Consider the following 22,957-nt stretch of genomic DNA (forward strand, 5'->3'; position numbering starts at 1 on the left):
ATTTATTGCCTTGTGTTACCAAAACTGAGCAGTTGTTCCAGCTTCAGTTGTTTTTTGTCTATGAACATGCACTGTGACTAGGGGACCTTTCCATCAGGAGCAACCTTTTATGTAATTTAAAGAAACAGTATATGTAGTAAAGATTTATTTTTGAATAGTGGGGCTATATGAGAAAACATTGCATTGTAAAATGCTCTTTTTCCAATTTGAAATTAAACTGTATTTGATATAAATATTTATAATGGCTCATAAATATTAAGGAGCCAGTTTTTAGTTCCAGCCTTGAGTTTTGCTTACACAAGTCAGGCAGTTGAGTACCCAGCTTCCCAAGTTGAATATGCATATATTGTGTTTGTGTGCACTGAATGGATGCCCACCCACTTTAGTAGATACATCCATTTGCTAGCAAGCAAAAGTTGCAGCATAAAATAAAAGGCTAGCATAATGCTTGGTTTGGCTGACTGTACATTAGTGATTACATTCTGTGCAGAATTTTTACATCATATAGTTTGATGAGTATGTGTATGTACTGTACTAAAATACTGATAATTATTCTCTAACATACGATTCACACTTTTTTTTCATTTATTTTAGACATGGAGATGACTTGATTGTTACACCTTTTGCACAGGTAAATTTCAAATAGTCTCTATGTTTATACTATACATTGATAAATTGAATGGAATAGAAAGTTGTCCTTCAGCGTCTTTGCTCCTATATTAATATATATATTGAAAATTTGCATGTTTGTAAAAAAAATTTTTAATATTATATGTTTTTGTTTACTTTAGGTCCTGGCAAGTTTACGAAGTGTGAGAAATAACTTTACGTTGTTGACAAATTTGCAAGGAACATCAAACAAGTAAGCTTTCTGCTTTTAATTACATTTGTTTTTAAGTACAATATATACATGTTGGGCCATATTTTCAATCTGAATTCAATCCAGTTTCCATTTGTTCAGGCACAATTTTCCACCTGCTAAGAACTGTGTCTGTAGTTTTGTCCATGGGATGAACTTCAAGAAAAATATTCATATTTAGATCATAACCTTTTTGGTCCGGGACTGTCTATTACTCTTTGCCTGGTGCAGGGGGACCCAAATTCTTGGTTGGTCCCCAGGCATTACTGTAATAAACATAATTACTACTACTAATATCTGTGCTTGTTATTCAGTGCATATACAAAAATGAAGATTAGTGCTGGAAAATTGGCCCATTGTGAGAGTATCTAATGCAGAGGCATGAGTATGTTCTAACATTTAGAAAGTTACCCGTTAGCTCATTTGTATGGTACTTCAAAACTTAGCTACTAGATGGCGAACTTCACTGTAATTTATGTCAAATAAAATTGTACAAATTATAAATCTCAGGATGATAAAATTACCGGCAGTACATTTGGGGATATATTTTATGATGGCATTTACATTTCCTAGTATTGATTGTATATGAATATTGATATTTGAAAACCAGAAAATCTGATTATAATTAATGGTGAACAAAATGCAAAGAATTCTCCTATCTGGTGCAGATAAGTCTCTAACATTGGAATGCAAATAGAAAGCTTATCAGCACCTTTGGAAGTTTTGTTCCTCTTCTTTGTGTCCCATCCTTGGTCATTCCTTCTCCATCCGTTCTTGCAGATCAGTTGATTCCTTCCCTTTTATTTTCATTTCTTCCCCTTTCCCAAACCTGCCTGCTTCCATCACTGCCTCTCTTCATCTGAAAACAACGCATTGGCTCTCAGGGAGAGTAGGAATTAGAACCAAGTGACTGAGCTGAATGGGGTCAGGTGATGGAGCAGCTGGAGCTGATGGCCCTTTGTGTGTGTGTGTGTGTGTGTGTGTGTGTGTGTGTGTGTGTGTGTGTGTGTGTGTGAGAGTGAGTGAGTGAGTGAGTGAAGAGAACAGCCTTGGAACAAAGCAGCCCAGGAGCCACTTCTACTTTAAGAGGGAGAAGAAGGGATTCAGGAGCGGAGCAGCCCAAACAATATTAACTGTCCGTTCCAGTAGGGAAGTAGGGGGAAGGCAGAAAAGCCTGGGTACTGCTGCTCTTTGGTCAGGCTGGAGCGAGAGCACAGAGTGGCTGAAGATAGAGCAATTCCCAGGAAAGGAGACAGGTGGGACATCATCCTGTGCTGAGCCTAGAAAGATATCCCAGTAAGCCTGCAGAGCCTACCTTTTTTGTTGTTGTTGTTAAGCTTCTGCCTGTAGTTTCCAGCAGCAACAGCAGAGAGCACCAGTGTGATTCTTCCAGCACAGGGGACTGTTTTTCTCTCCCCATCCTACCTTGAACCTATCCGTTATTTAATGCTGCCCCTGGGAAGAGCTTGGTCTTTGAGAGGAGGGGGAAGTCTGTACAGTGAGGAGCCTGAGCTCTGGGACCTGCATTCTAGGCTATCACAGGCTGACCCCAGGCCCTCCTCTCCTTTCCTTTTTCCCTGCCAAGGAGACAAAGAACAAGCCTTTTCCCAGAGTGCCAGCCTTGAGGAGGAAGAGGAGAAAGCTCCTGGCCTCAAGGAGAGTGGGAGAGAAGAACCCACTGGTTCCTGGTGGGGCAGAATCTCCAGAGAGAGAGGGGCTGGATATAATTGGGGACAGAGGGGAATGCTGAGTGATGGTGAGCAATTGTGAAGGGGCAACTAATGGACTTGAACAACAAGGAGTCTGGTGGCACCTTAAAGACTAACAGATTTATTTGGGCATAAGCTTTCGTGGGTAAAAACCTCACTTCTTCGGATGCTTTTGTAGATACAGACTAACACGGCTACCCCCTGATAATGGACTTGAGTGATTTGTGGGAAAGTCTGGGGAGCAAGAGGAAGTGATGCTGCACACTAGTGTCTTCAGAAAGAGAGAACCATGCACTGGAAAGTACTCCTGGGATTGACCTCTGATCCCACCTACTCTCTGCCCCTGACTGAGCTAACTCTTCATCTGTCTGCAATGCTGCCCCTAACTTAGGGTATGTCTACACTACAGGATTAATCCGAATTTATATAATTCGAATTTAGGAAACCGATTTTATAAATTCGAATGTATTCGGCCACACTAGGCACCATTAATTCGGTGGTGTGCGTCCAAGCTACCGTAGTAGCATCGATTTCCAGAGCGTTGCATTGTGGGTAGCCAATAACATCTAATTGCCAATAACATCGAATTGCGGCCACACTAACCTTAATTCGGATTAACAATACCGATTTTGACGCTACTCCTCTCGTCGAGGAGGAGTACAGAAATCGAATTAAAGGGCTCTTTAATTCGAATTAAATGGCTTCGTTGTGTGGACGGTTCCAGAGTTAATTCGAATTAAAGCCACTAAATCCGAATTAAAGGCGTAGTGTAGACCAGGCCTTAGTAACCCTACCTGGCATGATAAACTGAAAGAAAGGTTAACTAGGAGGGGAGGAAGAAATAATATTTATAAACTAGCATTTTAAAAAGATGAGTTATCATCCAGTTTGCCATTCTGGATTTCCCAGCCTTTTATTAGAAACACAATATGCTGTTTCAGACCAGACCCATTAGTCACATTTGACTAATCTGTAGGACCGACCAATATCATTTTCAGTCATTTATTAAAGAAACTGCTCCTCTCTCTCTCTATATATATATATATATATACACACAGACACACACACGAGCTAGAGAGGCAGTTTCATTAGTACATGACTGAAAACGATACATAATATAAGATGAAAATATGTTTACAAGTAAAATCCAGAGTAGTACGTACAATAAACTTAATTTTAAATCTAAAGTGCTCAGCATGTTAATTTTCATTTTAAGATTTTTTTTTCTGATGTGGAGTAGAAAGCATTGGAAACAAGTAAAATGTTCTTTTAACTCCCTTGTCCTGAACATTTTCCATCTTGCGTAGCCTTTTATATTGCCACAGTCATAGTGATCATTTGTTTCTGTGTTCTGCTTTGAAATAGCCACTTCATATGAAGTCACCATTAATATCACTTCTGGGTTAGTCAGGGGTATCGTTGAAAAGTACTATCTGGTAGGTCCTTGGAATTTTGCTCTTGAAATTGGCTGTTTTAGGTGACACCTATTAAGTTTCTCTAACATTTTCTGACAAAATGTCCCACTTTCATTTGCATATAACTTTGAAAACTTTAATCTTCCAGAGTAAAATTTTCCATGCTTTATGTCTGCCTCGGTGGTATTTTTTTTTTTTTTTTAAGTTTTTAAAGTTTTTAAACAAGCCATTTTCAAGAGGGAGGGTAGTTAAAAATCAATAGTTCTGGTTAGGTTTTAAAAAAAGGTTTCAGATCATTTTTTGGACAGCTGTAGCGTCTCAAAGGTTGGGAGTCGCAATCTGCAGTTTGGCAGGGGTGGTAACCTTGAAGGTGTCTTTCCTTGTTCCTGTGAATACAATCCCAGACTGGTCTGTTATAAACCATGGAAAATCATTATTTGCACAGCTAAAATAGAACTCCTTCGCTTAAAACAGTATATATCAAACACTCCAAATTGGTGGCTGTGTGTGTTCACTTCTCAGGACCTGTGTACTTCCTGCATTGTTTCCAAACAACTGCACAAAACAGGACATAGGCAGAATGCATCCAGATCCTGCTCCTCCCCATCAAAATATCCTTTGGCTCAGAGGGAGGAACACTGGGCTGGTGCAATTTTGTAGTATAAACTTGAATTCTATATCTGGGATGGGTCAGTATTATAGAGCTGTAGGTCTCTTTTTCATCAAACTTAGGTGGTTTGCCTTTCCACCACTAGGTTGTAATAGAGGCCAGGACGAAAATAACATGGAGTTGTGCTGGTTACATGGGGAAGCAGAATTATGATGATTTTGCAGGGATAGTGACTGTCGCCTTAATTAACAGGAATTTACCCCTTTTCAAAGAGGGTTGTGATTTGGGGGCAGATTTTCCAATGAACTCAGGAGTCAGGTTTTCAAGTGCTCAGCACCGACTGTTGGGAGCAGATTTTCAAAATAATTCAGCATCCAACATACTCCCCAAAATGCTGAACTCTTCTGAGAGTCTAGTTGCATATTTAAATTCCCCACAGGGGAGCTGAGCTCTTGAAAATCTGACTCTGTTTTGTGGGTGCTGAGCCCTTCTGGAAATTCTGGTTGTAGGGATTAATTTGGTCCCTCCTTGCCTCTGGAGTACTAGGTGACATTGGCTAAAAATGACTCTTTCCATGGGCTTGTCTTCACTACCCGCCCGGATCGGCAGGTAGAAATCGATCTCTCGGGGATCAATTAATCGCGTCTCGTCGGGACGCGATAATCGATCCCCGGATCGACGCGCGTACTCCACCAGCCCAGGTAGGAGTAAGCGCCGTTGACGGGGGAGCCACGGTGGTCAATTTGCCGCTGTCCTCACAGCGGGGTAAGTCAGATCAGATACGTCGAATTCAGCTACGCTATTCCCGTAGCTGAATTTGCGTCTCTGAAATCTATCCCCCCTCCCCCCACCTCCACCCCCCCCGTAGTGTAGACGTAGCCCATGTATACTTTGGAAAAAGATCGCACCATTTCGCTCTAATGTGAACCTTGCCAGGTCATCTAGCTCTTCGCGACCTCCAGAGTTACCTAGATCTTTTTGACCTGCAGATTGGATTACAGTAAGATGCCCTACTTGGGGAGCCTGAAGCTATAACTGCAGCTGAATGAAGCAGATCACTTGTGTTTTTAGCTTCAGGGAGCTCACTACACTAGTCAGGGCCAGCTCCAGGCACCAGCCGAGCGAACTCGTGCTTGGGGTGGCGGATTCTACAGGGCGGCATTCCGCCCAATCCTAGGGTGGCACGGCCGCTTTTTTTTTTTTTGTTCGCCAATCCGGCCGCCCTGTAGGGGGTGGCAGCGCGGAGGAGGGGAGCGCCCTGCTGGGAGTGGGCTGCGCGCTTTGTCTGCCCCAGCCGGTGCCAAGTCTGTAGCAAGCCCGGCAGAGCAGCCCGTGTCCTTCCCTCCCTGCCGACCGAAGCGGCGCGGAGCCCTCCCGGCAGGTGGCGCGGCAGTCAGGGCCGCAGGGCGAGCGCCCTGCTGAAGCCCTGGCTGCCCCCCTTCTCTCTCTCCCCCCGTTCCCTCCCCCTCCCCCCCGCTAGCCGGGGCACGTCTCCAGCGCAGGGAGTCCCCCTGCACCTGCGCTCCGGCCGCCCCACAGGTTTTTTTTTTTTTTCCTGCTCTGCCGCTCTGGTCGCGCCGATTTTTTTTTTTTTTTTTTTTTTTTTTTGCTTGGGGTGGCAAAAAAGCCAGAGCTGGCCCTGACACTAGTGCTCCGAAGACAGCACTGTCTCCTTATTTGCTTCCAGGTGGAGTTTAAGGTGTGGAAAGTAATCTTTAAAGCCATATAAGGCTTGTATTTCCCAAGAGACAGATCTTGATTCAGGAGTTCTGTGCCCCCATTTCTTGGAGAGACCCCGAGTTTTCTGACCTTCAGGGCATTTCTGAGCTAGTGGGATGATTGTGGCAAAGGTAGTGAGGGATGATGGTACTGATCTTTTTGTAGCTAACTGGTGTATGTTCTGTTCATAATTTATGTATGTGTAGCTGGAAGGCATGAGATGTGTGGATTTTTTAAAACTAAAAAGAGAGAGATTCCAAATTCTTCATCAACCACTAATTTCATTTTGCAGTGTTTTGGGATTCTAATGAGCATGAAAGGTATTTCATACCTGAAGAAGAAGGCAAACCACATTGTTTAATGATAATACTGTATAAATGTTTTATTCTTTATTCCTCCACAGGAGGTCTCCAGCAGCGAGTCAGCCACCAGTCTCCAGAGTTAGCCTGCAAGGTATGAATGTGATTTGTAATCACTGGAAAGTTTCAAAGTAAACTGTGTGTCCCTTGTTATATATCATACTGTTAAAACTGTGATCTCTTATTTTATAAGATATCGTGCCTGATTCTCCTCTCTCACTGATGTAAATTAGATATACCTAATCAGGCCCATATTATATATATATATATATATATATATATATATATATATATATATATATATATATATATATATATATATATATATATATATATATATATGTCTTATTATTATTTTTACCCTTTATGTGCAAGAAGAACATTGTAATTTTGGGCGGCCAGCCACGGCTGCAGAAGGTAATTAATTTGTTATCCTTAGGATTCCCTATTCTATATAGGCCTGGACAGGCCCTATATGACAAAACTTAAACAGGCTCAGACATAGCTATATATTTTACATTTGTTTTAATTTCAGTTTGTTTCCATTGGAACTGCATAAGAGCTAAAATCAAAAGTTAAATCCTGAAGACCTTTTTCAGGCAAAATTCCTATTGTCTTCATTAGGATGTTCTGGAGTGTTTTAAAAAAATCATTTATTCAGTGACAAAGAGAGAGAGTGCATGCCAGTGGATTGAATTAATTCTTATTAATTAATTCTTATTAATTAATTCCCTGGGACCAGATGTCATTCATCCAAGAGTTCTGAAAGAACTCAAATGTGAAATTGTGGAACTATTAACTATGGTTTGTAACCTGTCCTTTAAATCAGCTTCTGTACCCAGTGACTGGAAGATAGCTAATGTAACGCCAATATTTAAAAAAGGCTCTAGAGGTGATCCCGGCAGTTACAGACTGGTAAGTCTAACGTCAGTACTGGGCAAATTAGTTGAAACAAAAGTAAAGAATAAAATTGTCAGACACATAGAAGAACATAAATTGTTGGGCAAAAGTCAACATGGTTTCTGTAATGGGAAATCATGTCTTCCTAATCTATTAGAGTTTTTTGAAGGAGGTCAACAAACATGTGGACAAGGGGGATCCAGTGGACATAGTGTACTTAGATTTCCAGAAAGCCCTTGACAAGGTCCCTCAGCAAAGGATCTTATGTAAATTAAGTTGTCATGGGATAAGAGCGAAGATCCTTTCATGGATTGAGAACTGGTTAAAAGACAGGGAACAAAACGTAGAAATAAATGGATAATTTTTCAGAATGGAGAGGAGTAACTAGTGGTGTTCCCCAAGGGTCAGTCCTAGGACCAATCCTATTCAACTTATTCATAAACTGGAGAAAGGGGTAAACAGTGAGGTGGCAAAGTTTACAGATGATAGTAAACTGCTCAAGATAGTTAAGACCAAAGCAGACTGTGAAGAACTTCAAAAAGATCTCACAAAACTAAGTGATTGGGCAACAAAATGGCAAATGAAATTTAATGTGGATAAATGTAAAGTAATGCACATTGGAAAAAATAACCCCAACTGTACATACAATACGATGGGGGCTAATTTAGCTACAACTAATCAGGAAAGGGATCTTGGAGTCATCGTGGATAGTTCTCTGAAGACATCCACTCAATGTGCAGCGGCAGTCAAGAAAGCAAACAGGATGTTAGGAATCATTAAAAAAGGGATAGAGACTAAGACGGAGAATATCTTATTGCCCTTATATAAATCCATGGTACACCCACATCTTGAATACTGCATCCAGATGTGGTCTCCTCATCTCAAAAAAGATATACTGGCATTAGAAAAGGTTCAGAGAAGGGCAACTAAAATGATTAGGGGTTTGGAACGGGTCCCATATGAGAAGAGATTAAAGAGGCTAGGACTTTTCAGCTTGGAAAAGAGGAGACTAAGGGGGGATATGATAGAGGTATATAAAATCATGAGTGGTGTGGAGAAAGCCAATAAGGAAAAGTTATTTACTTGTTCCCATAAAAGAACTAGGGGCCAGCAAATGAAATTAATGGGCAGCAGGTTTAAAACAAATAAAAGGAAGTTCTTCACATAGCGCACAGTCAACTTGTGGAACTCCTTGCCTGAGGAGGTTGTGAAGGCTAGGACTATAACAGGGTTTAAAAGAGAACTAGATAAATTAATGGAGGTTAAGTCCATTAATGGCTATTAGCCAGGATGGGTAAGGAATGGTGTCCCTAGCCTCTGTTTGTCAGAGGGTGGAGATGGATGGCAGGAGAGAGATCACTTGATCATTACCTGTTAAGTTCACTCCCTCTGGGGCACCTGGCAGTGGCCACTGTCGGTAGACAGGATATTGGGCTGGATGGACCCTTGGTCTGACCCAGTATGGCCATTCTTATGTTCTTAAACACATGTAGTTTATTGTCTGAATTACCTCAAAGCAGTGTTCAGACTTAGAGAATATTATAGAAGTTTCATGGACACAATGATTCATGACTGTTGAAGATGGATGCCCCATTTGCTGCTGTTGTAGGTAATTGTTATTGAACGCTGCAACTTCTTGCTATAGAGTAACAGCCCCTACATTAGCAAAAGGTTTCATTTAGCCGTTACTGTCAGGGCTGACCCTAGGCATTTTGCCGCTCTGTGTGTTCACCTCTCTTTCCCCACCCTCCACTAATCCATCTCTTGAATCCCACCCCAAGTTTTATAGGGTTATTTGACATTTTCCCATTAATATTTCTCTGATTGTGGTTTTAGATTCACTTGTTCCCCTTTATGTATGTATGTTCCTTCTTTTTCCCTTTTCCTTCACTCTTTCTTGGTGAATCTTTTCCTCCTTTTTGTCTTCCTGTTTTCCCCTCAGAAAAATTTCCCTTAGTGTATACTTTTCTATCACTGTGATTCCCTCTGTCCATTCCACTTTTCCCAGGTTTTGTTTTTACCAGTCTCTCTGCCTGCCTCTCTCTCTGTTCTTCCCGGTCACTGCCTCCTTTCTTTTTTTCACTTTCCGGACGTTCCTATTATATATCCTAACTGCTCCCCTTCACGTGTACCCTGTCACTCAGACTTGTGCACACATGCTTCTTACCCCTCAGAGACCAACACAGAAGGGTTCTGGGTTCTCTTTGGTCTTGGAGGGGAATAATATTAAGCCAAGTCTCCAGAAGGAGTGCACCAATCAGGGCTCAGCTGAGCTCACACTGACAGGGTTAGTTTTACCACACAGAGCAAAGTGAGTCCCAGTCAATAGTTCAGCACCTGTTCTACCACAGTCTCTGCTGGGGTTGAGGGCAGGTGGGAGAGGAGTGTGCAGTGGCTGCTTTGTGGCAAAAGAGGAGCAGCAAAGGGAGGCAGAGGGCGAGAGCAATCCTTGTGGGTGACAGGAAAGCAACGGAACGTAGGTGAAGAAGCAGAGAGAGGGATCAGCTACTGGGGTGTGGGAGGCAGAAGGAGGAAGCTGCATCTTGAAGGGGATTTGTTTATTTTTGCCAGGTTTGTTTATTGTCTATTTCCCCCCACACACACCCCATGTTGCCAATGGAAGCAGCAGCATGGTGCACCTGTAGGGCAGGGACAGCCCTGTTTGCAGCATATAAAGCTTTATTTCCTACCAATAAACAGATGTGGATGTGAAACTATTCATTCATAAAATTTTATCTTCTCATTTTCAGTAATTATGCGCAAGGAGTGACTGCTAAAGGGTGATTTTCATATTGGGTGCTATTCAGTGGCGGCTGGATTAATAGCTAACATAGTCATTTGATTTTTCCTAAACTGATCCATATTTTGTGGTATCAAAATATTTATTATATTGGAGACTCTTCTAGTAGGTTAGTCAAAAAATAATTAACGCCTCTAATGCGAAAGCCTCTAATGCAGTGTTCACATATGATCTTAAACTCCTCATTTGCTCACTGTCATATTCTCAGCATTCAGATAGGATTAAGAGGAATACAATTCACCACTTTTATCTGTAAATTATGATTTTAGTAGGACTTTTGTCTCATATGCCTTATGAGAAAGTCTTGTGCAATTTAATAGAGAATGATAACCTTACCATAGAATTTTTGTATACCACTTAAAGAATTTTACAGCAAGGATATCATTCTCTGTTCAATTTTGTACATACTGTATTTAGAGTAATTTCTATAGACCCCTATTTCTGCATTTACAGAGAAATTATAGGGATTTGCACAGTTGCCAACTCTTGAGATTTTATCATGAGCCTCATGATATTTGGCATTTTGCTGAAAGCCCCAGCACCTTGAATCATGTGATTTTTATGAATCTCTCTGCTCCTTTTTTTTTCTTTTTTTCTTTTTTTCTTTTTTTTTTTCCCTTGGCTTCGTGGTTCTGGAGAAAAGCATGAAAACATGAACACTAAAAACTCCAAAACCAGAAGACAAATGAAAAGAGACCCAAAATTTATTATTTTTAAACCTGTCTCATGATTTTTGAATACTTGGGGCTGGTAATACTGATATTACTACATTTATCTTGCATTCAGATAACTTATGCTAGACATAAAAGCATATCTTGGTATTTATCCATGATATGAAGGCGACATGCATTTCATCATCAGTATGTGGATTTATTTTTATCTTAGTATTACAAAACGGCAGTGAAGCAAAATTGTGCCTCATTTTAGTGTTTAGGGCCTGTGGTTGAGCAATGAGCACCCCCCGGCACATTGGAAAGTTGTCGCCTGTAGCTCCAGCCCCGGAGTCGGTGCCTATACAAGGAGCTGCATATTAACTTCTGAAGAGCCGCATCTGGTTCTGGAGCCACAGGTTGGCCACCCCTGGTTTAGAGAGAGGGGGATTAATCCTTCTCTCAGATGGATCATAGATTAGAATGGCACCCAGAAGATTTATTGTCCATGTTTCCCATGTAAACTCTGTGGGTTGAATCCTAGCCCTGCTGAAGTCAAGTGGAGTTTTGCCTTTGACTTCAGTGGGGCCAGGATTTTATCCCATATTGCTTAGTGCTTATGCCATAGGTTTTACCAACTTTACCCTAGCTGCCCTCCCCTACAATCAGATAAGTGAAGTGAAGATAGACTAGAGATTAGGTAAGTAAATTAAATAGTATTTTTAGGGCAGCATTCTTGAGTAGGGAGACTTCATTAGATTTTATTTGGTTTCCATGCCAGTGTAACACTGACAGACTCCGGTTGTTGTCAGGTGGGATCGAACCTGGGACCTCTGGAGCTAAATAAATGAGCCTCTACTGCATGAGCTAAAAGCTATATGGCTGTTAGATCAGGCTGTGTAGCCGACTCATTTTCTCTCTCTCGCTCTCTTGTGTCTCAGTGCCACTAGATTGGACACATCACACCCAGAAGGTGTGTGGGTTACACCAGGACTTTGTACCTCATATAAAGACTTCCAGTCATACATTCTGGTTTTAAGCTATGAGAGACAGAAAGAGTGGACTCATAAAAAATATTAATTTTCATTTTGTTAGTCCCCTTCCCAAAGACATCTGTGCAACTGTTTACATGAATTCGTCCAAGTCAAATAGATCTGACCAGGTACAGAAACTGGTTCTGTAATCTTTCATTGGCTTTTATGTATTGAAGGACACAGAGTAGTTGGCAAGACTTCTCCCAAATATGCCCCTTCCTATTAATTTCATAATACTACTCCAGTATTATCCAAACTAAATGAAGTTTCAGAGTCTCTCTCTTCCCTCCCTCTGTCCTTCTCTATGATCATCTGATAGTCCCCTTTTCCTCAACTTCTCTATGATCCTCCAGAGCCACCATTCTTCAGATAAGCCCCAGTTCCTTCCCATCCTGTGACACTCCAGTAGGACACCAATCCCTCATTGCCTCAGGCTCAAACCTCTGATAGATCTGCCTCACCTCCCAATCCGTTGCAACTCTTAACTATAGCCCACATCCTACCTGAAGTTTGCATTGATTATTGCCTCACAATACCCACCCATATGCACTGTTGCATACTGTCAAGTATCAGGGGGTAGCCGTGTTAGTCTGTATCTACAAAAACAACAAGGAGTCTGGTGGCACCTTAAAGACTAACAGATTTATTTGGGCATAAGCTTTCGTGGGTAAAAACCTCACTTCTTCAGAAAGCTTATGCCCAAATAAATCTGTTAGTCTTTAAGGTGCCACCAGACTCCTTGTTGTTACTGTTACATACTGTAACTCTTTTAACTCTAGGGGGGAAATCTAATGCCCGTTGAATATTAAGTTTCTTTATTTTTCCAGAGTGGTCACACCTTTTGCCTGAAAAGGGCTGTAATTTGAAAGATATGAAAGGGAGAGTTCCCTATCTGAACACTTCTGATGAGGTGCCAGCTGTATTTCCTATGTCTCCTGAAAGTTTCACAGAGGGAAGCTGTAAAGCATTCTGCCTGCATTTAGCCTGTGCTGTATCCTTAGAGATAAAAAATGTAATTTTAAATCAAAATTTGTTTATATATTTAAGGTTAGATGTTTATTATAGATCTGCCATTGTCATACTTCGATTCATGGATTCAGCACCCATCAATTGACGTCAGTAAGAACATCTCACATTCATTTCCTTTTGTCATTAGCAGCGTGATTTATATCCTGTTATGAAAAGTACAAAATACGTGGTCTAAAGCAACCTAGTATAAATTAATGAAATTATCCTTGAGCTGTGGATAATTTCAAGGATAACATGCCAATTGTGGCCAAAAATGGAAGTTTACAGGATTTGGCAATTGTTTAAAATAAAGGACCAAATTCATCCCTGGTGTGTTCCCAGGGAAATGCACCAAGGATGATTTTGGCCTAGTGTGGAATGAATAAACTATAACAAATTATGCAGTTTGTTTTTTGTCTTTGTTTTTCTCTAGACCATGAAATGCCTGGCCACAGCTTATATACGACAAACCACTAAATGCTGATAGTGATGTCACTGTCAATTTCAAACTTTTCTTAACGTTATAACCACAATCATAAAAGGAAGAGCAACACATAGTGAACATCCTGTGTTTTGTCTTTGGTATCAGCTTAAGCAAATCGGGCAGATTTTTCCTGTTATTTGGTTATAAATGCAGATTATGGGACCAGATAGATTTTTTTTTTTAATGAATTTAAATAAAAAAATTTAAAATTAAACATGTGACTGTAGCAGAAACAACAAGAACAACCCCAAAACCCAAATCCATCATTGGCACAGTTATTTCACAATTAGAAATGAGAACAGTTTAAGGCAACAAACCTTCTGTGCAATGCATATTAATACAAGCAGTACCCAATTGCATTTTTTAATTATGTAGAAGCATGTTAATGTGATCTCAACTGCATTCTGTAAATTCACTTGTTTATAATGATCTTATTTCCGATGTTAAAACTACCTAATTTGTTGGTGTGATTTATTACCCAGGCATGGCAAAATTGCTGCTGCATCACACTGTCTCATCCCCCGCCTCAAGTGTCTGTATGTGGCATGCAACAGCTGTGCCTCAGTTTCCCCATGTGGCCTTTGACCTATTTCAGCCATTGACATGACCTGGCTCTCCGGACAAACTAGGTAATGGAGTCCAGCGCTATTCAAGATCTCAGACTTAAAGTCAGACAGAAAATAGCAAAACAACTGAATCTTCAGCCCACCTGAACTCAGCTGGTAGCCGCCTTCTTTGCAGGCTAGCCCCAGCTTCAAACCATCCTAATACTGACCCAGGTTTGTTGGTTTCACTCCCACCACTTCGGGGTGTCACTCTCTCCCTTTACCCAGGGTTTCAGGTAGACTACAGTCCCTGATTGGCCCCTATCCAGGGCCGGCTCCAGGCACCAGCTAAAGAAGCAGGTGCTTGGGGCGGCCAATAGGAAGGGGCGGCAATTCGGCGGCGGGTCCCTCAGTCCCTCTGGGAGCGAAGGACCTACCGCCGAATTGCTGCCGAAGAGTGGAGCGGCGCGATCGCGCTGCCGTGGCGTTTTTTTGTTTTGGTTTTTTTTTGCCGCTTGGGGCGGCAGAAAACCTGGAGCCGGCCCTGCCCCTATCACCAGCTCAGGACTCAGCTTCCCAGGCTTCTCCCAGCCCAAGGGAAAGCTCCCAGGTACCCAATGCCAGGTTTACAATGGCACCAGTGGCACCCTGGAGCCGGACCCCATGCTCAGAAGTGGCTCTGGCCTGCTCCGCTTGCACTGTGCAGAGACCCCACCAGCACGCTGCCTCCTCCCCGCCCATCACTTGCTCCTCTCAGCCTGCCCACCGGCTGACCGAGCACTCCTCTCTGCCTCCTGGCTGAACCCCAGTGCACCTCCGGCTCCGGGCAGTCTCTGCTTCCCACCACCTGTGGGGCTTCGTCTGTCTTCCCAGAGCTGAGCCGCCTGGGAGTGGTGCAGAAGCCTGGCCAGTCTTGGGGCGAGGGGGGGGGAAGGGAGGGGTTGGAGAAACAGTGTGGGGGGGCTTGGCTGGGCCCCTCCAGGCAAGTGGGTCCTGAGGGAGGACCTGGCTGATCGCGCCACTCCAGAGGGGCCAGAGCGATTCCTGGCCCTGGGACCAGCCCTGGCTGCGCTGCTGGCTCAGCCCGGCAGACCCAGTCACCTCCCAGCAGGGCTGGTGAGTGTGGCCGGGAGGCAAGGCATGGGGGAGTGGGCCTTCGAGGGGTCTGGGGGGGTGCTGGGTTGTGGGGGGCAGGGAAGATCTGTGTGTGTTGGGGCACTAGGGAGTGGGGGTTCTGTGTGGGGTGCTGGGCAGTTGTGGTGGGGCTGTGGGCAGGGGGGCACTGGGCAGGGGTCATGATGTGCAGGGCGTTGTGCATTTGTGGGAGGGTTGGGTGGGGGCGCTGGGCATAGTGAGTCCAGGGGAGCTCTGGCCATAGGGACTCAGGGGGGTGTTGGGCGGGGCGGCTGTGTGGCGTGGCATGGACCCTCCTGGACAGGAAGGGGCAGGCTGGCAGCACAGAGCTGGGCAGGACACTCTGCGTCTGGCAACTGCTGGATTGTGAATAGTGCCCTCGCATTGGGCTGGGCAGAGCGGGACTGCCCCTGCCATGCCATGCCCTTGGCTGGCGCCTCGCTCCAGGGACTGACACCCCCACGCCATGTGCCATTGCCCCCATGGGGGCCCACAAATATATTTGGCACTGGGCCCACAAAAGGTTAATCTGGCCCTGCGGATACCTCTCACCTGGATCTCTTTCTGTTCCCTCCTCCAGCCCCTCCCTCCCTGCCAGGGTTTGATCACCTGTTTGCCTGACACCACTCCAGGTGCAGCCAGGTAGCTTCTCAGGCCACTTTAACTCTTTCATCACTGCGTGCGGTTATACCCGTCACACCAGGTTATAATGCGTATTTTGGGTTCACTGTTCTTTCCTTCATACACTACAAAGAAAGTAGTGGACAAATCTTCAAAGGTCCAAATGCTGTGCTCTGTTTCCCTAGTAGGTTGCACCAGGGTAACTGAGAAGAAAATTGTCCCACATGGATTGAGTAAGGGGTTTTGTCCGTCATCACTTTCATTCAGAGCGCAGTGGTGTGGGTCTTAAAAATCAGCAGGGAGATGAAAAGTTGCCAGCTTTTCTAAGTACAGAAGCAGATATGGGGAAGGAGTAAAACTTTTTAGAGGCATTTAAATGTGAGAAATATATCTGTTCACTTAACAATAAACTGACAGGTGATTTTGGATATTACCACATAGTGGCCACTAAGGACTAGATTGTGCCCTACTCCTGCATGGATGAGCAGGGGGAAGATGCAAGGACTTCACCCCTTAGATCCCTTGTGTTTGGATCAGATGCAGCCCTGGTCTCCATTCTCAAGGGAATAGGAGTTACAATTTTTATATACGTATATACTGCTGTAGTGCCCCGAGGCTCGGCTCGGCTCCCTGCTAGCCACCAAGGGATGCACACCATCACAAAGGGGCAGGGAGAAGGCAGGGCCGTGGCTAGATGCACAGGGGGAGCACTACTCTAACCTAAAGGTGTTATCGTTGTCCCACCTCTTATTCTCCTTTATCTTCATCCTCTAGCTCCTTTCCCTCAGCCTTCAAGCATTCTGTTGTTTTCCTTATATTCCAGCTTCAAGCCCCTTCCATGTGCTGTGTATTCAATTTACCTCAACTTCCTCTTTTGTTCTTCTCCAGTTCATTTCTCTCTCTCTCTCTCTCTCTCTCTCTCTTTCTCATATAAAGGACGACTAAGCTCACTAAGGTCCCTAATGATCGCTCCTTCCATGCAAAGAGACGAGCCTTTCCACGGCCCTAACTTTTCTGAGCTACCTTGGACACCATGAATGATTGCCTTCTTCATTAGTGCCTCTCCTTTCTAGGCTGCCATGACTGTGTTCTTCTGGTTCTTCTCCTACCCTGTTGGACTCCAACTAATTAAATCTTGATCACTGACTGGTGATCTGTCACTGCCTCCTTTCGAGCCTCCCAGCCTCACACCTCTTCCATATCCATCCATCTTTCTTTTCCACCATTGACTGTTTCCCCACTGTTCACATCACTTCATTCGTTTCCACATTAAACTTAAGCTCCTTGTTCTCCCTTCACAGCTTGGCGCTGCTCCGCCCTCACCTATATCTTTGTTCTTGTTTCCGTCTCAGATCCTCTGTTCCTCTCAGTACTTTCTCATAATTACTCCCTTTGTGTCCTATTCCCACTCTCTGCTTCATGCTTTTTTCCACGCCACACCCTACACTTGGAACAGCCTTCCTCTTCTTCCTTCAAGTCCCTTCATAATATCTGTGTTTTTCACTTAGCTTTCCACTATCCAGTTCCTCTCCAAAACTCCCTGATCTGAATTTTCTGCCGGATTTTTGTATCAGTCATGTTGTATTTACCTGAATTAGTGTAAGCTCCTCGTGGCAGGGACCTGACATCTTATATGTGTGTAAAGGATGGTGTATATCTATGGAACATCATAAATAATAAATAAGGAGTCTGTTGTTCCTGATGGTGGGAGAAGTCTCTTGTGTCAGTAACAGTGAAGCTGTAAAAGAGGAAGCTGCCCCTAGATAAGCAGTAGGGTAAGGGTATTATGTTTGACCTGTAAGATCAATGCCCCAGCAAATAATCTGAGCAATTTTTGCATGATGGACTATTTTATAGAATATTGCTTTAAAAATGTCCAACATGGCTATCAGGATCACAGCATAATACTAAGGGTCAAACAATGTTGTGTATCTCCTGGGGCTATAAGAGGTTTGCACAAACTTTTCCCAACAGCAAGCAACCTAGTACCCCCTAGGTGTTTACAACTCTGAATAATTATGGTATTTCCAAACAATTAATTATATACCTAGCAATATAATACACTTGACAGTTATGCTTTGCAACATTAGCCTTCAGGGGCTGTAGCATTGTGTGATATGTCACACACAGGCTTTTCAAGTCTCATAAGATTAAAGTGGTGTTAAAATTCCACTCTTGGGGGTGGGAGTGAAAGATTGGTATTTTTCCTTGCCTGTTCCCTTGACTCGGTTTTCCTGAACATCTGCACGTTTGTCTGCACTTCTCACATGCCTTTACATGAACATAAAACTTGTAATATTTCATTTTTGACGTGGGTGTAAAATGTACCCAGACTCATGCATGAACATTTAAATAGAAAGTAAATGAATGACGAGCTAATTCTTAAACTTGCACTGAAGAGAGTCCATCTATCTATAGGTGTTATTAATAACTATGGATCAGAGTAAGCTCCTAGTTACACACCGTCGTAAATCTGGAATTGTTCATTTGAAGCCAGTACTGTTCAGCCAGATTTACACTGGTGTGAGAACAGAATCTGGCTATGTGCACAATAAAACATTTGGTGTGAAATTCTGCAGTCCTGATTCGGTCTCCAGTGAGTGCTGCCACAATAAAGACTGCAAGATGTGGCCTTTTGGCTTTAAAATAGAGCATTCAAGTCCAGCAAATACAATACATTGTAATTCTAACCAATATTTGCACAGGGCTAGTATCTCTATTGCACCAAATATCTAAGTAATGTGCTCTTAAAAAAGTAACTAATTATGAATAATGAAATCAGCCTTGCTACAAGGATAATGGATTTTGTGACCCACTAGAGGTCCCTTCAAACCTGAATAATTCTTTCAAAATAATACAGTGGTTTTTAAATGAGATTCTAATTTTGATTAGATTTTACACATGATTAAATTTTACACATGGTAAAAATTTTAAAGTTTTGTAGAAAGGAGCCACTTATAAGCAAACGTTCAATTTTGCATCAGAAATTCAACAGAGAGAATTTTACAGACGTGAAATTGGGTCAAGTCTAAACTCTTGAAACAGTAAAATAGTTCTGATATTGCCAGAAATTAAACATTTGTTCAACATTAAACTTTAAAAGTTATCTGCATGGAAAAAGAAAATAATTGACTAACATTCAAAAGATACTGCTAACATTTTTGTTTTCATTTCCTGTTCTTCAAGTGTAGTCCGTTCCCAGAAAGAATCCATTTCACATGTTTCATACACCCTAGAAACACACCTCCCCCTGAAAGTTGGAATCATGCATCTTAGTAAGTATTTCAGTTATGCTATTGACGTCAATGCAGTCATTAAATAGATTGCTGGCCCTCCCATCAGTAAACCTGTGCCAAGAACCTAGAGGCAGACACGTTTTAAAAGAAGAACATCAGGTTTTCTTTTAGCAGTTAGGAAGAATAAGGTGAAAGTTTCTCTTAAAGGTTTCCATGCTTCACCATACTTTTTCTCTCTTTTTTTAAAACTTCATTTACTTATTTTCTGCTAAGATAAGCTGCTGCATTTACTAAGATATGGTTGTTCTGTTACTATGTACATAAACAAACTCTAAATGAGACCAAAGAGTAGTTTCTTGTGATGAACTCCAGTTGAAAAATGACACCCATGTTACGTCTCACAGTTAGATTTATTTCTATATCGAGTAACATAAGATATTCAGGCAAACCTTTTTAGCCTTTGACTCCAGAAGTTCTTCAAGGATTGATTTCATGACATCTATTTCAAAAAATAGCCTTCATTTCTCTTCTCACTGGCTCTGTAGATATATAAACTAATCATGATTCCATAGCAACTGATAAAAACTGTTTTCCCCTCAGCCACACCTGTGGGGTGTTATATTAGACATTTGACACGTGTTCCTCCCATCATGCAGTCTGTCATTCCATCAAGTCCGACTGCCATCTATGGCAGTTGGGCAGCTATCAGTGATGTCAGAGGGACTCCCTGAGCATAGTCAAGGAGTCATTCTGTAATTCTAATGCAGGGTGGGCTCTTCCCAGTCTGACTGACTGATTCATTCATTATCAGAAGCAGGGAGATAAGTACATCCTAGAGCTGACCCCTATCTACTCTAGAGGCATAGTTCCAGGATATACAGCTCTCCTCAACTTTTATCAGGAATAGATCTTACAGTCAGACAAGGACGGTAAGGGGGCTATGAGCTGAAAAATTAGTTCTAGATGGCACCCTCAGACAGATGGAGGAAGTAATCTTCCCTTTGGCAAGATAACCAGGTATGTTACAAACAAAGACACTAATGCATTTTGAAGAGCATCTCAGGAACTGAAGCACCATTTTCTTGATCTTGGCACTTTGTGATCAGCTCCACCCTACTACTTAGCTTAGTGCTGCATCAAGGCAACCTTCAGTTCTAAAAAGGGCTTCCCTTCTTTTGCAGATTTCCCACTGAATCATCCAGCCAGATGAAAGCCAGTGTTTGCAGCTTGCATGGCCTTCTACCGTGTGGGCATGAGAGGGGGTGTAAGATATTCATAGTGATATACTTTCATGACGTCATCTTTTTTCACTCTGTATTCTTTAAACACACAGGGCCAACACGGAGGTTCTTACACTGTTTTTGTACATCCCTGACTCAGGAAACACTCATTTTGAACTGTATAAAAACTGTATAACGAGCTCCAGGATTTGGATGATAGGGAAAACCCGAGTAATAAAATGTGTGAGTCTTGTGCTGTGCAGGAGAATGGTAACTGCTTTATGGGAGGGAGGGACTTGCACAGTACAGCCATTAAATGTACTTTTTGTGGAATTGGGCCCTTACTGTTCTGACATATATACCTGAATCACAGGGAAAAAAATCTTCTAACTAATAGAGGGACTTACTTTTTAAGATGAGGGAAGCGTCTTATGCATGCCTTAGTGAAGGATGTTGGATCCCTCATTGTCCTATTGGCTTAACCTCTTTCAGACTCCATGTCACGATGCTTTTCTAGCTGATGAGAACTGAAATGGACTCCTAACAGAACCTATCAGTTCATTCCTACATCAGACACTAGGGTTCTCCTACCTCCTATGCGATCGAGCTCACTGCTGTAGCAGTGTGTCCCAGCCACAGCTAGCACAGGGAGTAGAAGACTGACTGTGAGTATTAGCAGTGAATCTTTCCCAAGGACATGTGAAACACTAATCCCAGGACCAAAAGCCTGTCCTTAGATTAGGGTGACCAGATGTCCCGATTTTATAGGGACAGTCCCGATTTTTTGGTCTTTTTCTTATATAGGCTCCTATTACCCCCCCACCCCCTGTCCCAATTTTTCACATTTGCTGTCTGGTCACCCTACCTTAGATACTCCTAATGTTAACAATTTTGTCCTCATACATTTATTCCAAATTTAAGCTGTGGTAATGAAGCATTTTAAAATGTATTTAAATCCTACATGGTATTGTGACTGCCTGTCGTGGGTCAAACTGTGCAGTCCTTACTCAGGCAACTTTATTTAAGTTTATCAGGGTCAATGGAAGTGTTGTCAGAGGAAGTGCGGTAGGGTTAGACCCAGATGGTGAAATCCTGGCCCCACTGAAATGAGTGGGGGTTTTGCTGTTGCCTTCAATAGGGTCAGGATTTCATCCAGAGTATTTAATTCTTCAAATCAAATGTTTATTGTTCCATAATAACTATTACAAAGATTAAAACAATATTTTTATTAATGCATATGCTAAACAGAGTTAATAGAAAGAGCAAATAGTTGGTCATTTGCTTTTGTTCCCCTTTTTATTCGCCACAATTCCAGCCATTGTAACTGACAGCACAAAATCTTTGTCTCTTTCACCAACAGAAATTGGTCCAATAAAAGATATCCCCTCACCCACCTTGTCTCAGATATTGTAACATGCATTTTAGTCTCACTGTCCAAGCTCCAAAATAATGAAAAGAGGAATCATATGTTAACTGCCTTCAGTATTCCAGTCATCCAGGAATACTAAGATTTAATTACCACTATCCTCATCTCATGAGATTAAAAGAATTGTATTGCTAAAAATTGAATATGCCATTGTGTTGCTGTTAAAGAAATGTTAAACTTGATAGATAACCATTCATTTTATCTTAACATAGCAAGTTGTGTTTACAAATGACAATTTATCCCTAAGAACTTCACAATTAGGGTACTTTTTTAGTGGTTCATCCATTATAGAAGCTAATGTTAATTAATTATATTTATAAGAATGTGTATGTGTTAAAATTGTTTCACTGGAAAAATCAATACATTTATAAAATCAAATTAATTAAATAATGTTATTTAAATCATTTAATTTAACAATTAAAAATAATAAAATAAATAATAAAATAATTATTGACATTATTTAATAATAAATATTAAATAAACATTTAGACAATATGTTAAGTGTCTGCTTGTTTGGGGAGGAGCTAATAATAATTTTGGAAAATAAAAAATAGAGCACAAACACTGTGTGTATGTGCCAGGTAGTGATGTTTTTTGAGCATACTATTGTATATATTTCCACCTAGGTTATGGCAAATCTCCCATTGTCATCTGCAGTGGGAGCAGGATCTGATCATCTGATGAACATTCATTTATTATTATTATTATTATTATTTTATTATTATTAATAATTCATTTATTTGCATTGTGGTTTGTCTAGGAGACCCCATCATGGATCATAACCCTATTGTGCTAGGTGCTGTGCAGTTATTTATACATTTAAATATAATAATGTTTTTAAAAGCCTGTGCTATTATCCTCTAACACAAAATAAATAATACAATAAAATCCCAACAGCAAAAATAATAATTTCAAACAGGAAGTCATCTAGCCACTTACAAACTTTCCTTTACCTCATCTTCAGCCCTCTCCAATCCCCACATCAAGCAAATGTCTTTTGCAGTGTACCCAGAAGGACACCAAATTCAGTCTGTTTTGGACCAAGGTGAACAGGTTCCAGAGGCTCAGAGCCATCACAGAGCACACTCTTACCAACCACCCCCTCTCTTTTAATAATGAGTTGGGTCCAGCTTGAGAGTCTATGCTGACCACAGCTGTGGCGGTATGTGACTGTTTTTCAAACAATGTTTAGGAAAGTTTTCACTGTCTTGTCACTGATATCAAAATG

At 41.9% G+C, this 22,957-nt stretch overlaps 1 protein-coding gene across 2 annotated transcripts in view; it reads left to right on the forward strand.

The window, feature by feature from the left end:
• The window catches only part of PDE4B (phosphodiesterase 4B), a 346,320-nt gene that overhangs the window by 258,611 nt on the left and 64,752 nt on the right, over positions 1 to 22,957 (forward strand). For both annotated transcript variants that reach the window (XM_065410138.1, XM_065410140.1), the window contains 3 exons: positions 595 to 631; positions 792 to 862; positions 6,716 to 6,765. In XM_065410138.1, the coding sequence (XP_065266210.1) occupies positions 595 to 631; positions 792 to 862; positions 6,716 to 6,765 (158 nt within the window). The remainder of the gene's footprint in view (positions 1 to 594; positions 632 to 791; positions 863 to 6,715; positions 6,766 to 22,957) is intronic.

This window comes from Emys orbicularis, chromosome 8 (assembly GCF_028017835.1).
Source record: "Emys orbicularis isolate rEmyOrb1 chromosome 8, rEmyOrb1.hap1, whole genome shotgun sequence".
NCBI classification, from domain to species: Eukaryota; Metazoa; Chordata; order Testudines; family Emydidae; genus Emys; species Emys orbicularis.